Source organism: Exophiala spinifera (assembly GCF_000836115.1).
Source record: "Exophiala spinifera strain CBS 89968 unplaced genomic scaffold supercont1.4, whole genome shotgun sequence".
NCBI classification, from domain to species: Eukaryota; Fungi; Ascomycota; class Eurotiomycetes; order Chaetothyriales; family Herpotrichiellaceae; genus Exophiala; species Exophiala spinifera.
This window is the reverse complement of record NW_015622516.1, coordinates 1,603,963-1,629,141: the sequence shown is the minus strand read 5'-3', so window position 1 is coordinate 1,629,141 and position 25,179 is coordinate 1,603,963. Positions and strand designations below refer to the sequence as shown.

Here is a 25,179-nt window from a genome sequence, read left to right as displayed (position 1 = left end):
TGCTAAGACGATCTGTTGGTATGACTGTATATCTTGTGGTAACTTGCGAAAAATATATATGAACACTACCGCTTCCTCAAGGTGTCAATCTTCTCTCCAAAACCTCCTAAGGCAAACATACTGTCTTCAGGTACGAGAACTCGAGCGACGACATGTATCGGATTGGTAACATTTACTTCATCACGGCCATCGCCGTCATCGGAGGTGGCCTGTTTGGTTTCGACATATCGTCAATGTCAGCTATCATCGGCACCGATCAGTACAAGTGGTATGTTCAAGCCTCGTAATATTGGCCTGTAGACCTCTTGTCCACTGACTTTGCGGTCTCTCAGCTACTTCAACCAGGGATCTGGCCCGCCAAACTGCTCTGGTCCTCACTCCAGCACTCAGGGTGGGATTACTGCTGCTATGCCCGGCGGTTCTTTCGTTGGCGCCCTCGCTTCTGGCTTCGTATGTAGTCCTGAACCAGGAGAAACTTTTCCTTGCTGACCTCGATTAGTTGACCGATATCTTTGGCCGTAAGAAGGCTATCCAAATCGGCGCAGTTATCTGGTGCATTGGCTGCATCATTGTGTGTGCTTCCCAGAATATTGGCATGCTTGTGGTTGGGCGTTTCATCAACGGTGTCAGTGTCGGTATCTGCTCAGCGCAAGGTATGCCCAGATTTGCCAACGCTGAATTCGAATATGCCTAATTGCGCACCCACAGTTCCTGTCTACGTCGCCGAGTTGGCTCCTCCTAGCAAGCGTGGCCGTGTCGTCGGTGCTCAACAATGGGCCATCACATGGGGTATCATGATCATGTTCTACATCTCCTATGGATGTAGCTACATCAAGGGCAGTGCGGCTTTCCGTGTTCCATGGGCCTTGCAGATGATACCTGCCATCGTCCTTGGCTTCGCCCTCTTCTTGACTCCCGAGTCTCCAAGGTGCGGTCCTGAGAAAGGCTTGTGTGGGATTACTAATAATTGGACAGATGGCTAGCTCGGAAGGATCGCTGGGACGAGGCGCACGGCGTTCTAGGTACATATAGTTGCTTGCCATTTCGAAAGCTCTGGCTATCTGGCTAACCGACTGTCACAGCTCTGGTTCACGCCAAGGGTAATCGCGATGCACCCTTTGTCTTGAAAGAACTCCAGGAGATCCGCGACTTCGTTTCGTTTGAGGCCCAGAACAAGGATGTCTCCTACCTTGAGCTCATCAAGCCAAACATGATTTACCGTCTCCATGTCGGTGTCTTCACACAGATCTGGTCTCAATTGACAGGCATGAACGTGATGATGTATTGTAAGTGGTATGGCATTTGAGACTCAAGCGTTATGCTCATGAAGAACTAGACATCACGTACGTCTTCGGCATGGCTGGCTTGACTGGCAATACGAACCTGATTGCCAGTAGCATTCAATATGTAAGACCAAATCGGGAACACTTCCCCAAAGAGCAAATTTCTCACCCCTTTCCAGGTCATCAATGTCGGCATGACAATCTTCGCATTGATCTACATCGACCGTTGGGGACGTCGATGGCCCCTGATGATCGGTTCAACCTTGATGATGATTTGGCTTTGGGCCAATGCTGGTCTGCTGGCTTCATATGGCAGCCCGGCTCCACCTGGAGGTGTTGATGGTGTCCCCGAAGAGTCATGGCAAATCTCGGGCGCTCCTGCTAGGGCCGTCATCGCATGCACATATCTGTTTGTGGCATCCTTTGCTCCAACGTGGGGGCCTGTAAGTTGGGTGTATCCTCCTGAGCTGTTCCCTCTGCGATTGAGAGGGAAGGCTGTTGCTGTTACGACTGCTTCGAACTGGATTTTCAACTTTGCCCTCTCATACTTTGTACCACCTTCCTTCGTAAGTACCACAGCGAATTGAGTTTACGAAACGCAGAAACACTAACTGGGAACCAGGAAAACATCAAGTGGAAGACTTATCTTGTCTTTGGTTGCTTCTGCACCGCCATGACCATTCACGTCTTCTTCTGCTTCCCCGAGACCGCCGGCAAAACACTAGAAGAGGTCGACGAGCTGTTCAGTAGCGGTATCAAGCCATGGAATACTCATGTGGACTTCCACCGTGTTCGTAGAGAAGAACAAGGTGACGTCGACATGGAGATGAAGTTGAGCATTGGTGGCCAGCATCACGAGAACCAACCTCATGATGTCGTCGGCACTACCACGGCAACTCATACCGTCGACAAAAATGAAGTTTCTTGAAGGACTTAGGATCTCACGAATGTGTCTTTCATGCTATCAGGATCCATGGCTAAACCATTGAACCCTTGCATCGAAACATTGTTGGAGTGGAAGGGGATGTTCCCCGGGGAGGAGAGGGGGCGAGCGGGCGGCGGCCCACAAGAGACATGAGAGGAGGGCGGTTATTCAGTCACTCACTCTTTGCAAGTACACCCGGCTCGAGAAACTCTATTAGATACTTCACCTACAAAGCCTCGCCTCGTCCAATGTCAGGACCTTTGCTGCTACCATGAACTCAGGGGTACATGGGGACGGGTGGAGTCATGTCACGTGCCCAAATCGGTTGAGTTGCCAAACATGGAAGAAACCTGTTCCCGCGGCTCGCGTCTTGAACTTTGCTATCTTTCAGATACTAATAAATGTCTCTGAGTTTCTGACGATGACAATTGTCAAATCATTGTGCAGCCTTCCGTCGATATGTCATATTATTTTCCCTCAATGCGTCCTGGATCCGCCACAGCGCAGACACAGTCGGCAAGTTTACGATACGAGTCTCGCCACGTTGGAGGCGTAGCAGCCTTGCTTACCTGATCTAATTGTAGACGCCCTGTCACGAAAGGCTCTCTAGGCGCATGGTAAGCCGCCTGTAGCCGCCTTTAGGCATCCCGAGCCCACTAAGATAGACGTCTTAGGCGGGGTTTTAGTTGCCCCTCGCCGCCGCCCATCAGGCTACGATTCCTGTCCAACAAGTGCTTACGGTTGGTCGAATTTGCCTTGGACCAGCCTAGTGAGTCTCATGCGTCTTGGTACCTGTACAAGCATCATCATTCTCTCGCCTGCCACTTCAGCTACACCATCCGTACGCACGGTTGGGTTTTTGCCTGCGACGATTCTCTCCTTTCCTGACATGACTGTCGCCTCTATATCCTGGTTGAGCACCGCTAGTATGCTTATCGGCAAGATCATGTCTTGAACATCGCTTATATTCGTTCGTCCTTCTCGACATGGCAAGAGCATGACCTCGACACCGCAATGGCTGCAGCTGCTGTCCCTTCGTCCACAGGCCTGCTCAACCTGGAGAAAGAGCTTGTGTGCTTCATATGCACAGAAATTCTCTACCAACCCCTGACTCTTCTCGACTGCTTACATACCTTTTGCGGCTCTTGTCTGAAAGAATGGTTCTCGCACCAACATCGAAAGGCCCTACACTCCCATTCCTCTTCCTCGGCAGCTGCGTATACATGCCCGACATGTCGTGCGGTCGTCAAAGACGTTCAACACAATGCTATGATAAATACCTTGCTGGAAATGTTTCTGGCTGCGAACCCGGAAAAAGATAGGTCGCAGGAAGAGAAGGCGGAGATGGCCCAGGCATACAAACCGGGCGATGATATACTTCCAAAGATCGACGGCCATAGACGTAGAGAGCGGCGAAGACGGGAGGAAGAGAACGTTTCGCACGATCGAAGAGGCCAGGATGACAGAAGTAGACGAGAACAACAATTACACCCATCCTCAGCTGATACGAGACGTGGCCCTCGGTCTTCTAGTGGAAGCACCACGACCCGTGAGCGCAGACCAAGATCTGACAGCTCGAGAAACTCAGATCGCACAGGCAGGCATCAACGTCAATCAAGCGTAGATGCTGTAGGCTCACGGGCCAGGTCGGGGGACAATACCAGTACCGAAGATGTGCCATCCTCTTCACCAGCGCTCGGGTCGCCGCGTCATCCAGATGCAGTGGAAGCTCGCCAGCGAGGGGCACGCACTGTTGCTCACCAGGCCAGCTTGATATCAATAGTCAGCGCCTCAGAAAGCGGGACTGGGACTGGCGAGAGCCTCAATGAAGCACAGGTAATGCAAGAGATCTTGGCTGCAGGACTCTTGGATGGTATCAACATCGATGATCTGACAGAGGCTGAACAAGACGAACTCAGCGAAATGATAGCGGAGAGATATCGTCAACTTCACCCAGAGAGATTACGCCGAGCACCATCAAACGGCGTCGCGTCTAATGGACAGGGACCAACATCGGGGCGCTCAGAAGAGCAGAGAGAGGAGGTCGGCCGCCGTCCGCGTGCGGTATCGAGTAGCAGTCAGAGGCAGCAGACCCATCCGAGTCCTCGAACGAGCCGCAGTGTGGTCATCAGTAGCCCGGCTATCCGACCACCGACGTCTTTTCCTCAATCGACGACTGACCCGGTCTTGCCAACATTTCAGGATAGAGCCCATCGCCGCAGAGCTTCGAATGAAAGCGGCAGAAGCGAACAATCAGCCACAAGGACTGGCAGGAGATCCGCCACGGATTTGGCTGAAAGGCCACAGTCGAGCTCCACCGCCTTGGAACGTCCTCGGCAACTAGCTAATACGAACAGAGCAAACACCGAACCGAGAACTCATCCAAGGGCTTCCGAGATGTGGCAAGCTACTGGCCGACAAGTAGCTAGCCCTCCTCAAACTGGCTCGCCAGCATCGCAGTCTCCTAGGATAGTGATGTCAAGTGTGAACACTGGACCAGTTCCGACCACAATTCCAAGCTCTGAGCCCTCTATCCCAGCGATTCCTGCGACTGCAACGTCGACTGGACATACAGAACCTTCGGTCACATGTGCACGATGCTCACGGCGTAGGATTCAATATGAGGTCCATAAACATTGCTCTTCGTGCAACCTAGATCTGTGCATGAGCTGTTACAGAATTGGTCGAGGTTGCAATCACTGGTTCGGGTTTGGGCATGCTGCGATGTTCAAGTTCGATTCATCACATCCTGCGAGACCTGGACAGGCTATTGAACTGCCCCATTTACTTATTGGCCGACAATACCAGAGACCCTCTGTCTTCCAGGAGCTGTCCTTGCGGAATTCTACACAGACATCCCTGGATACAAGCTCACCAAACTCGCGTCTATTAGAGGGTAACTTCTGCGATCGATGTGGCGCATTTGCCAATGAATGTTTTTGGTCATGCGACTACTGCAATGATGGCGAATGGGGTTTCTGCAACGATTGCGTAAACACAAACCATTGCTGCAGTCACCCGCTGTTGCCTGTGGCGCATAAGTCAACAGTTCCAAACGTTGCTCCTCGACTTAATCCATCGACACAGCCTGGCGCCCCGACGCTCAGCCCTTTTAGTGCTGTAGGAGGGGCGCCGTCGCCAGCACACAGCGCTCCTTCAAGTGCTACTTCAACGACTGGCTTCGGTGCTGATGTTCGCCTTGATTTTGTCCCTCTGGTAATCACAACGAATTGTGATATTTGCTTACGACCTATTCCGCCAGATGACCTTCGCTATCATTGTCCAGAGCATGTCACACCTTCTCCAGAGAATTCTGATCAGAAAGGCGACTATGATCTATGCCAATCTTGTTATCTCAGCTTTGTCAAGTCGGGACGAATCAAACATGAAGACGGCCCGGATGGATGGCGCCTTTGCCCTGAGGGTCATCGCATGATAGCTGTGGTCTTCGAGATGGATGCGGACGGAGGCCAGCGAAGAATTATCAGGTCTGATGTCGTCGGCGGCACCAAGATGACCGGAGCGGACATGGCGGCGTGGAAACTTGCGAGAGCTAATCTCCACGAGACACCCTCTGCAGATCTTGCAGTAAACAGCAGCACTACCCGCGGAAAATGGACTTGGCGTGAGGATACCACTAGCACAAGACGTGCAACTCGGGCAAGAACTGCCAGATTGTCAGCTCCTGCCGATTTTCCTCCGAATGGAGGTATCGGCAAGATTTGTCGGGCGCTCTGGAGTTACTATCCAGAAGAAGGCGAGGAAGGGAAGGGTGAATTGATGTTCCCAAGGCATGCGGAGGTAAGTGAGATTGAGGAGGTTAATGAGGATTGGTGGTTCGGGGTATATGCTGGAGACATGGGCTATTGTCCTGCTGCGTATTTGAGGGATATAGCATCGGGCTGATGCAGGGGGCACTTCATAAGAAGGTACAGTCATACCAGCATGCGCATACCATAAGTATCACGATCTAGTTCACGGGACATCAGACCATGAAGGAACAACCTCAGAGTCTATGATTTTGACGATGATGATGATGACAATAGACTTTGTCGAAAGTTTTAAGGCAAAAAGTTAACCAAGTGGCATTGGCTTGGGAATAGGAGGAATTTCTGCCATTTGTAGCACTTGATGATTCTTATGGATTGGATAGGACTTCTGAGGTACGAAATTGAAAGTTTATGGGTAAAAAGTTCATTTATATCGTGACTTGTCACTCTTCAACGCTATTGATCGAGAATTCTTTGGGACCAAGTCAAAACAAAGTGAGTGCTTTTCTGGGTCGCGTGGAGAGAGTTAGAAGGAGCAGTTACACCCCTTATGAATGTGACTTTTATAGTCAGGCTGTGTGTGGTGCGATACCGTGTTTTATGTACGTATCCACTTCAAAGTGACCTAGCTACCAGGTAGGCAGACGTGTCCTAAGCCCTCAAGTCATTTGATGAATGAATCACCCTTCAGGTGTAAGATTTGAAGCAAACACTGATCCGGCGAAGGGGTGAAAACGAGGTCAGCTATTCAAGTCAGTGGAGGTGTAGGTACGTCTGTGTCGGTCGGTTCATTTGGAAAGGTGACCTTTGGTAGTGAGGTATGCAGGTAGTTTGGGCACCCAGGTATACACTCTGGACTTCTTCCTCGTCACTCAATACTTCCCAGGGCATAGCAGTCAAGGTCCATGAAGGTACCATCCATGAAGGTACCTAGCTAGTTAGTCGGCATTCGAAGTAAGTGAATGGTCAAACGCGAACGCGAACACGGCCTGTGATAGATATCGTTTGGAGAATCACGGAAACGTGAGAGCGCGACAACGCAACACCTGACTGATTGACTGATTGATTCTCTCCACGTCGATGTCACTCGTCGTTATTGATATTGAGACAAACCAGTAGCAGGACTAGACTACCTTACCTGGGATCGAGGTTGCCGATCTTTCGATAAGAATACGCAGCTGAAACTTTGAGGCATTGTCCACAGTCCAGTCTGAGAGGAAAACGAATGCTGGTGTCTTTGGTGGATTGATTGAATTTGTGATTGTCAGCAATACTTCTCCAAGGTAAGTACCGTAATTAAAAGAGCGGGCTATCCTGAAGTCCAAAAAAATGACATGGGAAAGCCGAAAACAAAATTCTCTGACTGGCCTGCTTTGCGTAGAAGAAGAGAGAACCTTGCCTGAAAGAATGGCAATTCGACCTCAAGACAGCTACCACGAGATTTGCCTGCCAGAGCCGACGCCAGAGCAAACGGAAGCAGCAGTGGCACCTGCAACCGTAAGTGCTGCAGCACCTCAAGCATATGATGCGTCTCGGCAGATGAAGCACCAGCTCCAGCAACCCGAGCAAGGAAAGATCGATCTTGCTCGTGTTAATATTGCCTTGGAGAGGCACCTTCTTGGTACAGGCCGGGAAGCTGAAGATGGTGTCAACAATCATGCCGTTGACCTCGATCTCAATGACGATGGCGTTGCGCGTTCTGCCGTCTCTGAGCGCGCCATAGCTTACGTCGACTACACCCTCTGGCAAGAATTAGAAAACAGATGTTTGAGCGGGTATTTCCAACAAAGAGTGGAATACAACCACGACGGGTACATGTGGCATATGAGCAAGAAACGCATCTTTGGCCGCACGAAGAACCACAAGAACTGCTCGAGCTGTATCGCGTCCTATGTGAACTCGTGCATTCTGTGGAAAGAATTTCTTCATTCGGAGAGCGACTGGGCCTACCGCCACGATGTCGTTGAGAGGCACGTCGCAGCCGGAAGACAGTCTAATGCCCGAGAGCCTGAGCTCGAAAGAGGAGAGGAAGCTCTGGACATATGCAAGGCGTCCGTGGAGGAATACGGTGCTTGCCGTGAACCTTTGCGCTGGATCCTTGCAACTCTGCGAGCCGCACTGAGCCCGAATGCGCTAGCGACTGGCGACGAAATCGTCATCGAACACTTCCAGGAATGAAAATATTCTGGGAGGTGGCTCGCATGAATTGAGAAATGTCACCAATTATTGATCATGAACTTGGAGAGGAAGGAAGTCGCGTTGATTCAGGAGAGCAGAGAAACTGGGTCTTGGTAGCCGGATGTACGGTGGAGCATAGAACGGAGCTGAATTACGGTCGAGCATGAACATGACCTGAGTTACGGTGGGGCATATAGTACTACTGGCTTGGGTTGCTCCCGGGCTCGAGCTAGCATTGGACCGCAGTCAGCAGCTTAACAAAGGATTCGTTGAAACATTGACTGCTTCAGCTTCATTGTGGCTGGGTGCGTTGGCAGGTCTTTTGTAAAGGACTGCAGGCTCAGTCTTTCTCTTGTTCAGTAGCCGTTCTCTTCACAAACCTCAATTGCCCAGAAAATCATGGCAAATCGCTTCGTTCGGTCCTCCAAATATCGGCACGTGTTTGGTCGGTCGACCCGGAAGGTGCAGATCCCTTGGGAAGCAGTAAACCAATCTGGGCGCTAAGAGGTCTAGGAACAATGCTATGACAATGTGAGAGTGTCGAAGAATGCCTGGGACACGAATCTCGTCAAGGTATGTGCGGGACAGCTTATGCGCACACGAGACAAGGGCAACAGCGCTGACTATTCAGGCCAACCCGGAATACCTCTCGGTCAATTGGGATAGTAGTGGTGGCGGCGCATTCGCTGTCATTCCTGTAAACGAACGAGGTCGACTGCCAGAAAGGATACCCTTATTTCGAGGACACACTGCCGTCGTACTAGACACTGACTGGTGGGGGCCCCGGAATCGAGATTAGAAGTGCAGCACTCACAAGACGAAGGAACCCTTTCAATGACTCTCTGATAGCCTCTGGCTCCGATGACGGCAAAGTAAGATATCATGAAGACTATAAGAGTATGCATTCTTATTTTGCGCAGGTCTTTCTGTGGAGAGTTCCCGACGATTTCACGCTTCATCTTGATGTTCCCGCGGACGAGGTTAAGGATATTGCTCCAGTGGGCAAGCTGAGCGGTCACCCGAAGTGAGTACACTCTCCTTTCTCGCATCGGAGGGTGAAAGCTGACTTCAATCAGGAAAGTCGGTCATGTCCTGTTCAACCCCGCCGCCGAGAACGTTTTAGCATCCGCCGCTGGAGACTTCACCGTCAAGATATGGGATATCGAGTCTGGCAATGCTAAACTCAACTTGAAGGTTGGCGAGGTCATTCAATCCATGTCTTGGAGCGCGAACGGATCTCTCCTGGTCACCACATCTCGGGATAAGAAATTGCGAATATGGGATACGAGACAGGAGAAGCCAGCTCACGAAGTTGCAGGACATGCAGGTGCCAAAAACAGCCGAGCCGTATGGATGGGTGAGCACGACAGAATCGCGACGACGGGATTTTCCAGAATGAGTGATCGACAACTAGCTCTTTGGGATGTACGAGCCCCTGAACAGCCCGTCGATGGTTTCCAAATGCTCGACTCGATCTCTGGCGTTTGCATACCTTTCTGGGATGACGGCACTCAGTGCTTGTACCTCGCCGGCAAAGGTGATGGCAACATCCGCTACTACGAATACGAACACGATAAATTCGAGTATCTGTCGGAGTACAAGTCCGCCGATCCGCAGCGTGGAGTTGCCTTTGTCCCTAAAAGAGGCGTCAACATGCACGAAAACGAAGTGATGCGAGCTTATAAAACTGTCAACGACACCTACATCGAGCCGATCTCGTTCATTGTGCCTCGACGAGCAGAGACATTCCAGGAAGATATATACCCACCTACGGTAGGACTGAAACCAGCCATGAGTAGCAAGGAATGGTTCGGAGGAGCCGAAGGTTTACCCCCCAAGATCTCCATGGAAAGCCTGTATGAAGGGCAAGGGGTCAAGGAGGTCCCTTCAGACGCACCAACACCCGCAAAGAAGGCTCCTGAACCGATCAAAGCGCCTGAGGTGAGGAAGGAAGCTGCCGAGCCTTCCCCAGTCACAACGTCAGCGATACGCTCACCACCCCCAACGATGAAAGAACAAGGCGCTACTATGATGGCTGTCGCCGATAAATTCCAGGATACCGAGCCAGTGGAAGACGACGGAGACGATGATTCAAGTTTCGAAGAGGTTCAGAAGCCAACAGAGAGGATCTCAGCCGCTAAACCCGCTGGCCTAGAACCCAAGAGACAGGACTCGGTTCCAGCTTCTAGCAAGCTCTCGGACGATGTGAAAGCGCCTGATACGAAGGCCGTCCCCACTCCAACAGTAAGTGATGTTCGCTTCACCCGCATGAAATTGGCCACAGTCTAATATCACGTAAGACCGCTGAACCTGTAGTCAAGTCTCCAAGTCCCGTCGCTGACGAGGTCGGAGCCGAGGACGACGGTGATGAGATCAAGAACATCAAAGCCATGATGGCCCAACAATCACGGCAGATCAATAGCTTGACGGAAACAATATCTGAGCTTGTAGCCGAAGTGAAAGCGCTCAAGGGATTATAGGTCAAAAGGGTTTGTTGGTGGTATTAGCGTTATTCGACCTTGGAAATTTATCGCACACAGATGATGTTTTGGAATGTTTTTGAGTTGGCATCGCTCACTTCACCTATATCCATGACTGTAGGCGTGACTATAGCTATAACCTGCTCATTTCCTCTTGTCAATGTTATCCGTTGGCGGCGGCTGCCGACGACCATACCTTTGGGCCCCAGGTGAGCTCCGGGAGATAAGAGACGCGATATCCACGTGGCTAGCGAGGCTTCCGGACCCATGACTGTGCAGGACACAATGCTGAAGCATACCTTAGTAGTACATGCCAAGCTAGAGATAAGGATATGAATAAGCCCGTTCCTAGTTGTGAACAAGCTAATCATAAGCTAGAGCTAGTTAAAGATAAGCTGCCAGAATAAGCCGGCCAAGGGATGCTAACACTCTTGTGGCAAAGCTTAGCTGGACCTCGACGACGGGCTAATAAAGTGCTCGATCTGCAGTCTCGTTGGCTTCGCAGCTCGGCAGCCTGCATCAGCAGCGACCTCGTTTCACGTCATCAAATCCTCCACACCACCCGTCAGACGCGCGGTATCCATCATGGCGAAGAGTTCTCCTCCTCTCCCAGGGACCACGGCAGAGAAACGTTGCAATCCGCCGGGTTCCGCAACGTGCCGGTATCAATCGCGAGACAATCATTTCTCGCCCTCTGACTGGCCACATTCCAAGCTTGTGATAGCACAGGCTCTTCTCCATCCCAGGCTTCGCACTCAAAAAGGGCCAGCGTCTCGCTTATCTATGCCTCTCCCAATGCGAGTGTGACCAAGTGCCATATTCCGGCCATACACAGTCTCGCGATAATGATGTCTGTCGAAAGGGGGACTCCCCGATGAGAAGAATATATATGTCACGGGCGCATCGACCTCGATCGATCCACAATTGTCTCCCGAGCGTGGATCTGTTTCTTTTTTTGATTCGAACAATATTTGATTCTGGTCCCCCTTGTCAATAATATCGTTGTTGTGATTCTTTTGCGACTTCGTTCGACAATTACTGGCCCCTTTCAATATTAACTGCCGTCGGCTTCAAGGCCTCGTAGGACTCAAAACCGCACTGTGACTTTTCAGCCCTAGCCTTGCGCGCAACCCAGTTACAATTTCGTTGCCACGATGACTGGCGCGCCCGATTCGACAACTCCACCGGACAGTACTCTTTCAGAGAAGAAGGAGGAGACCCCCCCTGCCGCGACGACAGATGTCGAAGGCGCTCTCAGCGGTAGTCAAGATCCTCTAGCTCTGCTAGAGAAGATCCGAACAAACGATGATGCGCACCCAAGTAAATGGCCGTTGTGGAAGAAATGGGCCATCACCTTCATATATTGTCTGCTGCAGGTGTTTGTCACGCTCACATCGACCACATACGTCTCTGTCGAGTTTCTGGTCGAGGAGAAATTCGGCATTACGGATGCTCAAGTCGCCACCCTGGGCCAGTCGATGTTCATTATTGGGACGGCCGTCGGACCAGCTTTTCTGGGTATGCAACGCAACAGGGTCTTTTCAGATTCGAAGACGTCTCTGGCTGATGATTCTTCGTCTTGAACAGGTCCTTTGTCTGATATCGGAGGTCGCAAATGGGTCTATGTTGGCGCAAGTTAGTATCCCGGCACTTGGCTTGGGCAACATGAATCTCCCGCAAACTAACCCACTTGCAAGTTCTGTTGTACGCCATCCTCAACATCGGAACTGCGCTGGCAGACAACTACCCTATGCTGGTCATCTTCTGCTTCTTGATCGGTGTGGCCGGATCAGTTGCATTGAACAATGTAGCGGGCACCATCTCGGATCTATTTGGCGTATGTCGCTCCCTTCAGTCTCTTCCATTTCCAGACCCGGGGATCTCTTGCCTCCATTCACCCTGGTTTCCTTAACATCTGACAATCCCTATAGGATGCGGACAATGCCGCACAGCCGATGGCACTCTTCGTGCTGAGCGCCAACTTCGGTCCTAGTCTGGGCTCACCGATTGGAGAATGGATCGCAGAGAATGACAATCTCAGCTGGCGATGGAGTACGATGCACCCCCTCCCTCCTCTCCTCAGCTTCAGGGGATCATGAAAATGCTAAAACCGAAAACCCCTGTTCTAGTCTTTTACATCAACATCATCATCGGCGGCGCTTTCGCCGTCATCTTGTGTTTTGTTCCTGAAACACTTCCACGAGTCGTAATCTCTAATGCCGTCAAACGAAGAGGTAGCGTCGACCAGAACGCCGTCGAAATTGCGTTGGGATCGAGTAGATTGTCCGTTATGCAGGAGTTCAAATTTGTCACGACCATGGCACTGAAGATCATGGTCACGGAGCCCATTGTCATTGCTCTTGGATTGTACGTTCTCAACCTCTGCGCTGTGATTCATGCGACCCCGAAATGCACTCACCAACCTCACATCTTTGCCCAAAATCCGATTCTGATTCTGATCAAACTGACCATTTCGACCGTTTGTTTTCAACAGGTACAACGGCTTCGCGTACGGATTGCTCTTTCTCTACTTGGACGGCGTGTTTGACGTCTTTGTCTTCAACAATGGCCTCAGCTACATCAACGCTGACTTGACATATCTGAACTTCTGTGTTGGTAAGCAAAATTTATTTCTGCTAGCCGTGCCCCGGCTTCCTTGCATAAACCACCCTCTTTCAATCTCTCCTTATCCAGTCTCCCCCGACCTTTCATTATCCATCCAATACGACAAATTTATCCTTTCTGGGGGAATCCGTTTTGGGATTCTACGTTCGGGACAAATTCTTCCACACTTGACTCAATCTAACCCCTCCTACCAGGTGTCACTGTGACCTTTTGCTTCGTCCCGGTCCAGACGTACCTCTTCCGCCGCGACCGGCTCAAGCACGGCTACCACCGACCCGAAGCACGCTTCCTCACCTCGCTCGTCGGCGTCTGGCTCTTCCCCGTCTCCCTGCTCTGGTTCGGCTTCACCTCCGACGGCACCGTGTCCTATTGGTCCCCCATCGTCGCCGGCGGCGTGCTGGGCTTCTGCGACCCGCTACTCTGGCTCGCCATGCTCAACTACATCACCGACAGCTACGCCAACGTCGCTGCCAGTGCCATTGCCGCATTCCTAATCCCAAGCTTCCTGATCGCCGCCGCCCTCGCGCATGCCGGCGTCGCCATGTTCGAAAACATGAGCACGAAATGGGCCTTTGCCACGCTCGGCTTCCTCAGTTTCGGCCTCGTCGCCATCATCTACATCCTGTTCTTCTTCGGCCCGCGTATTAGGCGCTACAGCAAGCTGGCGAGAACCTTTGAGCATGAGAGAACCCAGTAAAGCGACGGGCCTCAACTGGCCTGACCAGGCTGGGGAAGAAAGACTTGGCTGCCTTACCTGACACTTGGCCCCTTTGCTTTGAGGTACTGCCGTGCCATGGAGAGGAGTTGCCTGCGTGAGTGCGCATACGTATGTGTGTATGTATTTACATGTGTACTGTGATATACGCATTCCTTGTTGAAAAAGAGAGAGGGTCGACAGAGGCTTTAAGGATGAGTGAGAATTTCAGATACTCTGCAATTACTTGGGGGGAAACAAAATCTGCTGCTGCCAATCTTGGCCCAGTAGTGCCTTCTCCCTCAGGTACCTTTTACAGCCTGACGTTCGGCCGTAGAGTGTTCGCACACACGCGGTACGAAGGTAAAGATGCACCCATTCGAGTTATCTTCTTCCCAATCGGTAATAATTCTATCGCACTATTCTATTGTACAAGTTGAGTACATCTATTAGATTTATTAAGCTGTAGATAGAGAGACCTGTTCATGCGACGAGTAGGAAGCATCATCAGCCCCTAAAAATGATAAGCATTCCTATTCCTATTCTTCTTACTTTTTAATTTTCATTGTGGTAATCTGAGTTACTCTTTGGTCCCTTCCCTTCTTCGCTTTGCAGGATTCCAATTCCAGATTCCCGGACGGATTTGAGAACAACCACCTGTCGTCTCATTCTTTATTCATTCTCATGTTCCATCTCCCGCTGTACCAGTCAGACCAATGCCCAAAACAAAGGCTGACGTTGGGATGCCCGCGTACTATCCAGCAATACATCTACTTAGACAAGGTTGCGAAAATTGTAACTGTTGGGAACATGCACATATCTCCCCATGATGACTGCCATCGCCATGGTTGAAGACAGATTTTTAGCAAAAGTCTTGGGTTCTGGGGGGGGAAAAAGCGACCGACGCTATGCCGGCCAACCTCACCACGAAGTGGAAAAGGAAAAGTCGCTGGTGTGGACAGTATCACGCGAAGTAGCTTTTCCACAGTACACCTGAGAGGTCGTCGATTTGTTCCGGTTTGAATGCCTATGTGACAAACCTGTTAGCATAAAGTCCACAGAGACACGACTCGGGTGAACGACATACCTTCACGTCAATGTGCCAAGTATCCTGCCTCGTCTTCTTAAAGTCGCTAATGATGCTCTTGACGCTGTTACCCACAGTTGCAGGATCATTGGCGGCTTTCTGGCTTAACGTGACAAGCACATCAGGCATCCACGGCGGTGGCGGGCTGGAATATGGAAACGCTTGAATCAGTGCACCCAGTCCCAGAACTGCAGCGTGGCGGGTAATGACCAGCCGTTGAGCTTCTGGCGTTGGTGTGTTCGTGCCTGACGTGCGAGCCGAGGACAACCCGGCAAGTTGACCCTTAGGTTTCTTGGGCAAGGGGTTGTCAATCAGCATCTGAGTAAATCGGTCACGTAGGCTAATGATCATCCTCTCTCTCAAATCTAAAGGCGAACATCTGATCATCCCCGACAAGGTGGTAGCAGCTCCGGCACGAACTTCATGTTGGGAGTCTTCAAGCATGTCGGCTACACAGTCGAACAGCTTCTGTTTGCTTGCCTCGGATAACAGAAACAACCGTCTGAAGAAGATGATTTGCATGTTGATCATGACTCGAAGCCGTTGATGCCATGACGGAGACGTTCGTCCAATGCGAATCAAAGAGGCAATCAATTTCGCGTCTTCTCCCATATGGTGAGGAATATTTGGCAGATGGCGGAAAACATGGTAAGCCAGGGATTGTAACTCGGGGTCTTCCTTGACATCCATCATATGCAAGAATTGCTCGGTGAAAAGGTCAGGAAAGTATTTGAGGAGCTGGGTGCATTCGTAAGATGAAAGCATGGAATCGAGCCACAGTAGCACCGTTTTACTTCCTGAAGTGTAGGGTGACGGCGTCTGTTGACCTGGGGCGCGTTCATGTCGCCATTTCTCGAGACGCTCGAAGATCTCAAGCATTCTGTCATCGAATTCCTTGGTGGGAACATAGGGCTGGACTCCAATAGAACCGGCAGCCTTCTGCGCGTTGATAAGGTCTTGGACATCTTTGAAGGACTCATGATACCGAGTTCGGGTGATGGTAGCAAGGGTATGTGCCATGGCTTCGCGAACGCCCTTGTATGGATGATCAATGTGAGCGAAAAAGTCTTCTGTAATGGGAGCATCAAGCTGGAAATGCCAGCCAGCATCCATGATAACTTGATGGAGGAGATGAATCTTTGAGCTCTCTTTAAATGCAGCATTGGAACCCATATCCAGGCGGAAATTTGTCAACCACTCAACCAAAGGCCAAGCTCGCCGTGGATCTCTAGCCTGCATGATCATGTGCAAGAACGTCGTCCAGTAGCCACTGTTCTCCGGGGTCAAGCCATCCGAGAAGACACGTTGAATGATAGGAAATGCGAACTCCCAGACCATAGTACGTCTCTCGATTGAATTGTCCATCACGGATGTCACTAAACCAGCAAGGATTTCGGCCGTCGCACGGTGTTGATGTTTGTCGCTTCCATCTTCGAAGACCTTCAGTGTTTCTTCTTTAATGTCCTCGAACGTCGCAACAGCTAAGCCATCTCTAATGACCAATTCGAAGGCGTAGGTCAACATCGCAGCACTGGCCATGCGGAATTTATCGGCAGACTGGTCGCGAGGTTCCTGTTTGAGGTATTTGAAAAAGGTAACGAACCACTCTCGGTCCAACAACTTGCCGATGATTCCGCGCTTCCTATACTCCAGATCATCATAAATGATATCATCTTTGACATTGGCTTTGTACCCAGGCATGGTCTTGGACCAAACCAGCCAACCTGGATAGTCGTGATCAATGTAAACGTCAGCTTCTGGCTGAGAGAATGCTTTCAGGTAGCCGTCTGTCCATGCTGGGTCTTCTGCGTGAGTGTCCACTTTCACTTTGGCAGGAAATTCTTGCAATGCCTGAATATAGTTGGCATAGTCGTGGTTGCAAACGGCTCGAACATCAGTCATAGTGAAGAGGGCCACCAATCCTTGTGAATAGAGCCCCCGAAGTCCAGGATGAGGGTCGATTGTGCCACGTGTAATGAGGTCGATCATGCTGTCAGAAGCAATATGATCAAAACGAAGACCAAGAGACATGACGATGGTAGCAACGCGAGTGGCCTTTTTCCAGTGAGATAGACGAGCAAGCTGAATGAGCTCTTCGGCCAATTCCGCTTTCTTTCGCTCAATATTAGCACGTTTGGTGAGAATAAATTTCTTCTTCTTTTGAATTTTATCTTCAACATCCTCCTCAGGAGCGAATGGGTCAACAAATGCACGGTCGATGATTGCCATGCGATGCCCAGGGCGACCATACTCCATGATCTGGTATAGACCACCACTGCAAAGCTTTTGGATCGACGGTTTATCGGCTGTACTGGCTTCGATGAAAGTTCGGATCACGTCAGGCGTGTACTTCCAATGTCTGCCTACCGTCTTGGCAAGACTACCAAAGAGGAGGGCAAATAAGCCCCCTTTGATGCGAGGGAAGTTGTTGATCTTCACAGCCTGTTGAAATGATGCCAGGAGCGGTGGAATGACAAACAATCGAGCGCCAAAAATGACTTTGAGGGCAGACTCCCCAGCGCTCTGTGCATTTCTGCGCACCTCGGTGTAAAGCGACACAGACGACTGGGCAAGGTCGAGCAGGAGTTGCTCATCCAACTCTGATCGAGGTCTGGGGGTCGCATTGTGTCTAACTCTTTGGGTGTGGTACACATTTGCGCGACGAACGAGGATAGACCGAGGATAGTCCTTCCTCACACCACTGACCTTATACGGGTGTTCGTCTGCATGTAGCAGACGAGTAACCCTGTCGAGCACGTGAGCTGATCGTTCGAGGCCGACATCAACAAACCATGACCTATAAGCGGTGTACAAAGGGGCGAAAGATGAAACGTCGTCTTCACCTTCTCGAGTAAGAAACTCGTGCACTTCATGCAACACGCGCCCAATATCTTGTCGCAGGGAATGAAGAGCACGGTACAGATCATCGCCAGGCTTGAGTACCTGTCCACATGGATATTGGAAGGATGGTTTAAGGGACGTCTCGTCAGTGCTGTCGAGGTACGAGTCCCCTCCACTCGTGTCGTCACTTTCATCATCCCTGTCACTCATGTCGAGGGCATGACCGTTCGTTTCGGATAAGGAATTCTCAGCATCGATTCCCGCCGCTGTTGTTTTCAGGCCTTCATTGACTCCATTAGAATCGAATAGAGCTGAGATACCTGCAAGGAGGAGTCGAAGGAGGACGAGATTGCGTGAGACTTCGTCTGACCATTCTTTGCCGCTCCCGTCACGCTTGATGCTAGATGTGCCTTGTATGAGACCTCTGAGATGCTTTAGAGAAGTCTCTACTTGATTTTGAAAAAGCTCAACTGCAAATTCAATCTCTTCTTTGCAAGGAACGTGCCATTTTGGTTTGATGGTCGCTGGAGGTTCCGCAAGCCCCCACAAGTGAGGCTTTATGCCATCTTGTAGTCTCTCCGGCTCATACAAAGCGTGGTCCGCCGTAAACGTGACAGTGAGGTTCAGCAGTAAATGGTGAATATAGTTCGACACATGTACAGTCGACGTGCCCTTGCATTTTTGCTGCATGTAAATCGCGATATCAAATAGTTCCTGCTTGTATTTGAGGACGGCGGACCCAACATGGACCACACACATGCTGAGCATGCTGATGTTCCAAACCAGGCCACGATCGCGAGGTAGGACATCAGCCGCAGCATTTCTTGTTGTTCCGGCCCCATTTTCATCGATCTCTGTGCGAATAGCGCTGATCAATACAGGGACGAACTTGGCGAGGGCCTTCTCTGGATTGACCTTGCAGAGACAATTACAAATGAAGGCCATAGCATCCCTAGATTGGTGGATGACATGGTTTGCAACAAAATCCACGATCTTATTGAGAGCCAAGTCGAATAGCTCTGGGGATAGGGATGCCAATAGAGGCTGGAAGGCTGCCGGTAGTGTGTTGACAATATTTTCTTCGGGTGATCCGCTCCTTATTCGTGCAGCATCGGGGAGATTTTCGAGAAGGGTAAAGACTCGACCCAAGAAAGAGGAAACGAACTCGCTAAAACCAGCAGTTGACGAGGCCAGAATCATCTCTTCCATGTTTTCATCCAGGTCAGCATAGTTGAGCTCTACAGAAGCACCTTCCTGCTCCATCCGCTCCATTTCACCAGTGATCCACTCCATCGCCAACATGTTACCTTGAATGTCTGTTCGGTCTTTGGAAAGATCTTCGAAAGGAATGTTATAGCAAACAATCCCGAAAAAGGAGAGGGTGTATAGCGTTTTTTCCAGATCGTTGGCATCGATTCCAGGCAATGCAAGCCCGAGTAAGGCTGTGATGTGACATCGGTACCCCTTCGTTCTCACCATTGTCCGCGCTAAGATTTGTAGAGACCGCAAGGATGACACTGTGCGGTGAACCTCAACGAGCCCTTGCATCGAAGGATAGATTCGTTGCAGGGCCCCGGGCAAAACCAAGTCTGGCTCTAAGAATGCTAATGCCTGCAGAGTTGATAACGAATAGCTCATTGCTGTCCCGCTTTTGGCATATATGCCCATGAAGATGACTTCACGCAAACATAACACAAATCTCTTGCGAAGGGGTTCATTCAGCCGTCTCTCCTTAGGCACCTCCATCTCTCCGTTGCGTTCTCTGTTCCACCGCATGACAAAGAAGTCTGCCAGATAGAACACGAGTTGAGCTAGCGTTCTCGTCCACGAACCTGAATTAGAAGGATGGAAGAAGGTCTCGATTGCTTGGATTAGATTCTCAAGTAATGAGAGAACGGATGTCTTCTTCTCGAGGCAAGCAGGCGACAAAGACATCACAAACCAGCGTGCAATGTGGTGTGACACGGGATGCTTTCGAGAGTCTCTATCCAGAAGAATACCCATTCCCGCGGATAAATCGACGAGAGCGCTGTACGGAGATGTGGACTGACCCACTGGGATTTCCAAGAGTCTCAGAATCGCCGTTGTCATCAGAGTCGACTGCTCAGCTGTGAAAATACCGAACTCCGAGAAGTCTATATGACTGCACGGGAGTGTGTCCCTGGCCATGCGCGAGAACAGATCAAGGAATGCAACATCTGTCGTCCGCGAGCGATTTACCAATGACCATAAATGGAAAAATGTGGGTAGGAATTGCTGAGGGACTAGATCCTGCCTATTAGGCGGCGGCGGTGCCGTCGGTAGGAGCATGTTCAGCAGCCCTATCACGACAAATGCCCCTTCGGCGGACGACATTGTAAAATGTGGCAACATCTCTTCTAACATTGCTGGGATGTCTTCGGGGTCGAAGTATAACTGAGCAAATGAAGTGATCTTGGTGAGGGTCTTGATGTTTCTCTTCAAACTAGTAGTTTGCATCAGCCCAGATTCGCTAGGGAGGACGAAGACCTTTAGTTCGCGATACAACGGTCGCCAGTCGAGGGTGAGATCTTTGAGGGGACGCAGGTAATGCTTTCGTCTGCGGTTCAGTTAGCGACTTGGGCATCGAGGAAGTACAGGACTGGCGTTGCAAACAACGTACTTTGTGAGAAGCATGAACATGCTAGCGAAACGCTCACTTACGCCCGGCTCGATGCCTGGAGCCAGAGCGAGTTCGAAATAGAGCTTGACAAGTTTCACACGCTGTGCCTTTGTAGGATCAAACTTTAGAGACATCCAACTTCGAAGTTCTTTTGTCCAATGGACCGCTCCCGGGGTGAAGTCGCTCGATTGAAGGGCAATATACAGCTGGTCCAGGATCTTAGACAGATTCTCCTGTCTTGTGGCCTCATCTTCGATAGGATAGGGAAGAGTTTCGAAGTAAGGATACGTTCTCGGCCTGTTGCGCTTGACCAGGTCTTCACCCTCAGGGCTTCCATTCTCCATGTTCGCTGCACCGGCCGGAGATGTAGCCCTGGATATTTCTGAACCGTGTTTCCCAAGACTGCCGTTCACCAACCCTTCGACATGATGATGTCGTTGACTTTCCATGGTTTTGTCCAGTTGCACGAGAACTCATTGGAGTCTGCGGCCACAGTGTAGAGGTCTAAGGCAACGATGGCATTGCCGTGCAAGAATATGAATTGAAGGAGATCCGCGCCGACAATTGAGAGGTTTCGGTGAGGTTTAAGGGCAATAGCAAGGGATTAGGCTGTCAGACTGCTTCGTCGGTGCTTCAATGCTAGAGGCGCTTAGCAAGCCAAATCGCAGCCTTGCTACGTCACGGTTGTGCCTGCTCGGAGCAGCGTCGGAGTCGCGATTGACCAGGATGGGCCAACTGGTGGATGACGAGGATGTTCTTGCCTTTAGAATATCTGTCGACAACTAAGAGAATAAGAAAAAAAGACTCGCCGTCAAGTGTATGGTGATGTCTGCATCCGCCTGCCGAAATGCTGCTCACTTGGCGGATGCCGCAGGCAATCGTCAAGTCACGTGGGCGGATTGAAGTGAGCGCTTTCTTTTGTTGTTCACTGTCCTCACACTACAGAGCACCACGGTAGGTGCATCTGCTAGTCCTCCTTTACTTCTTTGGCAAAGACCAACCTAGCCAAAGACCACGCCACTACGATTTGACCTGCACTGCTCTCACACCAAACAGCTATTCTCCACAGTTTTCTGACTGTCTCGCCGTCGACCTCATTGTCGTGAGCGCACCAACATCTGCAACTTGTTTATTGAGATGAACTTGTGCCAGCATTGTCGCTCCGTGATACACTGCAACTCACACGACATTATTTCTTCGCTCATGTCTCACGATCTTGACGATCATCTGGAGTACATTGTGTCGTTCAACAAAGAGATTTTGCGACATTGGAGCACGACTGAGGTTGTCCTTCACTCCGCAAAGCATGAAGCCCGGTACGTACTAAGGAGCAGTCATTCTTGCAGATAAGCCCTTCGTCAAGGTATGGACACTTCCCCGATATTCCCCACAGCCGAACACAGGTAGAAGTGTGTTCAAGAAGATCATGAGGTGCCTAACCTCTTGATGAAAATGGGAGCAAAGCTTCAGGTGAGATTGGAGCGATTAGCTTCATTGAGTGCTATTTGCAATACCTGGCTAAGGCTCGTGAGGCTTTATCAGGCCCTCGGTTAGGCGCCTTTAAAGACCACGGCAACACCAGAAGCGCCCAGAATCGGGTAAGGAACTACATAAGGAAACATCAATCGCTCGTCATATAATGGTCCCAGGCCGATTCCCCTTTTGGAAGCAGGACTATCATCAGCCCTATTATGATATTCATATACAAAGTCGATTTCTGGGAAACCTCGCCCGGACCTGAATATGTCCTCAACATCTCAGACCTTGCACTTGCAAAGACTTGCTGTTTTGCTTCACCTTTTCCACCGAAGAAGATGAAAGTACCTTCATAGTTGACTATTGACCCATAACTTTCATTGCTCATCCATGGGAGGTTTGGCTGTCAAGAAAGCCTTCATTCATGGCCAGGACGATGAGAAGTGTCGAGATTGATGCCACAGCCAGTATCGTGTTTCTTTTAACACCCCCATCATTCAGAATTACCCCTCTATGTCCCCTATGTTGGAAGTCAATGGGTGTGAACGTTACACACCTAAGGTACCTAGAGGTATGCAAAATCTAGACTTCTACGAGTACATGACATATTAGTTACAAAAGAGGTGCCTGATGTTAATCCCATATAGGTAGAGAGAAGATAGAAGGTGGCATCCCATACAGGTAGAGAGAAGATAGAAGGTGGCATCTAGATAGGTGATCAGGTGTAAGGTAGGTTGAATTTACTATCGTTCAAACAAAATATTACTTTCTTCAGTTTTTAAAATGGTAGGTCAACTATCACGAATCTGTGTGTGTGTGTGTGTGTGTGTGTGTGTGTTGGCTCCTCACAATACTCGGTACTCGTACGAGTATATGTGTAGAGGTGCTCAGACCCAGTTTCATGATCCTCTGTTGGAGTCGACATAGTAGTATTCCATATTGGGTGGGTAGGTAGGGAGGGAGGGTCTTCTGTGCCCATGATACAAGTACAAGTACGAGAGTAGTATCAATCTCGTGAACATGATCATCATCGTCATCATCATCATGGTGTTCCCTCCTAGGAGTCCGCAGTCGACGTCATAGGTTTCTGTCCCCATACAAAGTGAAAGTGCACGTACATGTGGAATTTGGGATTGGCCAGGTCTCGTTTCACTCTGGCGACGACGATCCTGGCTTCGTCCGGCGAATATCCCAGGACACGAGTGTACAGGGCCAGGGTGTAGGGCTCGACGGCGTCGATGGACTGTGCGCGGTAGAACATGCCGAGCTCCTTGAAGCGTTCCTCCTTGGGCCAGGTGCCGATGGGAACCTTGTAGACTTCCTCGTGGATGTCGACGAAGCCGGCGGCGCCCATGTGGTCCTTCATCGCCTCTGCGGACTTGAGAATCTTGCCGAAGCGCTTTGACGCCTCGTTCATCTGCTCGACCCAGTCGAGCAGGTAGACGGCGCCGTTGATCGAGTCGTCGTCGCTCAGCATGTGGTACTGGTAGTCTTGCATCTCGAGCCAGCCGCCCGGATGGAGGGCCGCGAGGGACTGCCGGAAAAGGCGCGGCCAGTCGGCGATGCACCCGCACAGCGTGCGGCCGTGCACGTAGTCGAAGCGCTCGCGGGGCGGGTACGTCCACTCGGACTCGATGTCGTCGACGTAGAACTTGACGTTGGGTGGGATCAGCGTCGGCTGGATCGGCGAGAGGTCGACGCCCACCACGATTGACTCTGGGTGCTCGTCGCCGAATTCAACACACCACAGGCCCGTGCCGCACCCGAGGTCGAGCACACGCTGCGGCGCCGACAAAGGCGCCCGGTACAGGTGGCCGCCGAGCAGCATTTTGAAAATGTGGTGGAACATGTCCAGCCGGTCTTGCTCCGGTTCGTCGTTGGGCAGTACGTATTGGCCTTCGCGGAACGCATGGTACCGCCGCCCGTTCTCATAGCGGTAGTTGAGCACCGACGTCGAGAGGGACGCCGTCCACGAGTCATCTAGTGTTTCGGAGAATGTCGAGTCGTTGTCCTCGCCAGGGTCGGGCTGTGGAGTGTTGGTAGAGAATGTGTTAGGAGAGCTCCAATTCTGGGTGGTACATAAGGATTCGGTGTGGGATGTGAGGAGAAAGGTAGGGAAGTGAAATAAGTGGTGGGAGTATATCGAAGGGCGGAAGAGAAAAAAGAAGCGAGATGATTATCGCGCTCTCTCTCTCTCATACCACAGCACTCGTCGTACAAGGGGTGCATCGAGGGTGATTTGAGACGGGGATGAATGGTGTGGTGGTAAAAGACACAAAGTACAAAGATTTAGGTAGATACGTACATCAGGTACGAGGGCTTGTTGATACGCTCTCGCCATAACTCGGTTCCTTTCCACTGTCACAGAGGCGCGGTAGTTTAAGGTCGATTTGGCTCTAGCCGTCGTCGTTGTTCTTGTTGTTGGCGGTGGTGGTGTTGATGTTCAGCTTGAGATTCTCTCTTTTTCCACCTTCAAATAAAAGCTTATCGTCATGAAGAAGAAACTTCCTTGGTGGTGGTCAAGGCGCTCGATAGTATTGTGTTGCGGCACAGCATAGCCGAAGGTCAGTTATATGATCGGCGGTGTTGACAATGCTGGAAGCGTATATATCATACAAATGTACTCCGCAACCAGTGTGAATCATATGGTATGCATGAAATAATAGGAAATTGCAAAATAAACATAGTCGCCAGAATGCCGTACTATAGTGACGGTAGAGGGAATTGAGCTTGTTCCTCGCACTGACATTTGTGCCGTGCCGTGTCTCGCTCTCCACGCGGCCCCCAAATACAAAGAGCAATAAGTAAGGCGATAATGGAACAATGTTCAGCTCCACGTACCAACTTGGAGCTGGAGTGAAGGTTCATTCTAGCAGAGGCCGCTACCGAGTTTGGTATTAGGTACGACAGCAGTCGACTCAGAATCGTCTAGCTGCAGCTGAATGCGTGTCGCCAGTCCACCTCGGCTTGGTTCGACAATGCCATGCCGAAGGTACTTAATGTAGGTACTTCTGTAGGCGCCGGAGAGAATACGACTCCGGAAGAATGGGTGCCCCCTAGAATACCGCGTTTGACTTGGAGAATACTGATCTTTTAGACACTGATCTTTTAGACACTGATCTTTTAGACACTGATCTTTTAGACACTGATCTTTTAGACACTGATCTTTTAGACACTGA

General features: G+C 50.6%; 6 protein-coding genes across 6 annotated transcripts in view; 5 read left to right on the top strand and 1 right to left on the bottom strand.

Annotated features, from left to right (window-relative positions):
- Window positions 1-152: 152 nt before the first annotated feature.
- PV08_05778 (uncharacterized protein) lies at window positions 153-2,211 on the top strand (the record flags this gene model as incomplete). Its single annotated transcript, XM_016380117.1, has 9 exons — window positions 153-268; window positions 333-450; window positions 500-653; window positions 709-928; window positions 976-1,022; window positions 1,083-1,286; window positions 1,337-1,407; window positions 1,463-1,849; window positions 1,906-2,211. The coding sequence occupies 9 exons, from the start codon at window positions 153-155 to the stop codon at window positions 2,209-2,211; spliced, it is 1,623 nt and encodes a 540-aa protein (XP_016235944.1).
- A 1,011-nt stretch (window positions 2,212-3,222) lies between these two features.
- Window positions 3,223-6,114, top strand: PV08_05777 (uncharacterized protein; the record flags this gene model as incomplete). Its single annotated transcript, XM_016380116.1, has 1 exon — window positions 3,223-6,114. One exon carries the CDS (start codon window positions 3,223-3,225, stop codon window positions 6,112-6,114), a length of 2,892 nt encoding a protein of 963 aa, XP_016235943.1.
- Window positions 6,115-7,307: 1,193 nt separating this feature from the next.
- Window positions 7,308-8,156, top strand: PV08_05776 (uncharacterized protein; the record flags this gene model as incomplete). Its single annotated transcript, XM_016380115.1, has 1 exon — window positions 7,308-8,156. The coding sequence occupies one exon, from the start codon at window positions 7,308-7,310 to the stop codon at window positions 8,154-8,156; it is 849 nt and encodes a 282-aa protein (XP_016235942.1).
- Window positions 8,157-8,555: 399 nt separating this feature from the next.
- On the top strand, window positions 8,556-10,636 carry PV08_05775 (uncharacterized protein; the record flags this gene model as incomplete). Its single annotated transcript, XM_016380114.1, has 7 exons — window positions 8,556-8,618; window positions 8,670-8,729; window positions 8,788-8,930; window positions 8,980-9,028; window positions 9,077-9,180; window positions 9,233-10,400; window positions 10,457-10,636. 7 exons carry the CDS (start codon window positions 8,556-8,558, stop codon window positions 10,634-10,636), a joined length of 1,767 nt encoding a protein of 588 aa, XP_016235941.1.
- A 1,154-nt stretch (window positions 10,637-11,790) lies between these two features.
- PV08_05774 (uncharacterized protein) lies at window positions 11,791-13,958 on the top strand (the record flags this gene model as incomplete). The annotated part of the gene is made up of 7 exons (XM_016380113.1): window positions 11,791-12,154; window positions 12,224-12,271; window positions 12,334-12,473; window positions 12,568-12,688; window positions 12,766-13,003; window positions 13,131-13,252; window positions 13,456-13,958. 7 exons carry the CDS (start codon window positions 11,791-11,793, stop codon window positions 13,956-13,958), a joined length of 1,536 nt encoding a protein of 511 aa, XP_016235940.1.
- A 961-nt stretch (window positions 13,959-14,919) lies between these two features.
- Window positions 14,920-25,179, bottom strand: part of PV08_05773 (uncharacterized protein) — a gene marked incomplete at both ends in the record, with an annotated part of 12,194 nt that continues 1,934 nt past the window's right edge. The window contains 4 exons of the mRNA XM_016380112.1: window positions 14,920-14,982; window positions 15,043-20,461; window positions 20,525-20,926; window positions 23,163-23,309. Coding sequence (XP_016235939.1) covers window positions 14,920-14,982; window positions 15,043-20,461; window positions 20,525-20,926; window positions 23,163-23,309 — 6,031 coding nt within the window. The remainder of the gene's footprint in view (window positions 14,983-15,042; window positions 20,462-20,524; window positions 20,927-23,162; window positions 23,310-25,179) is intronic.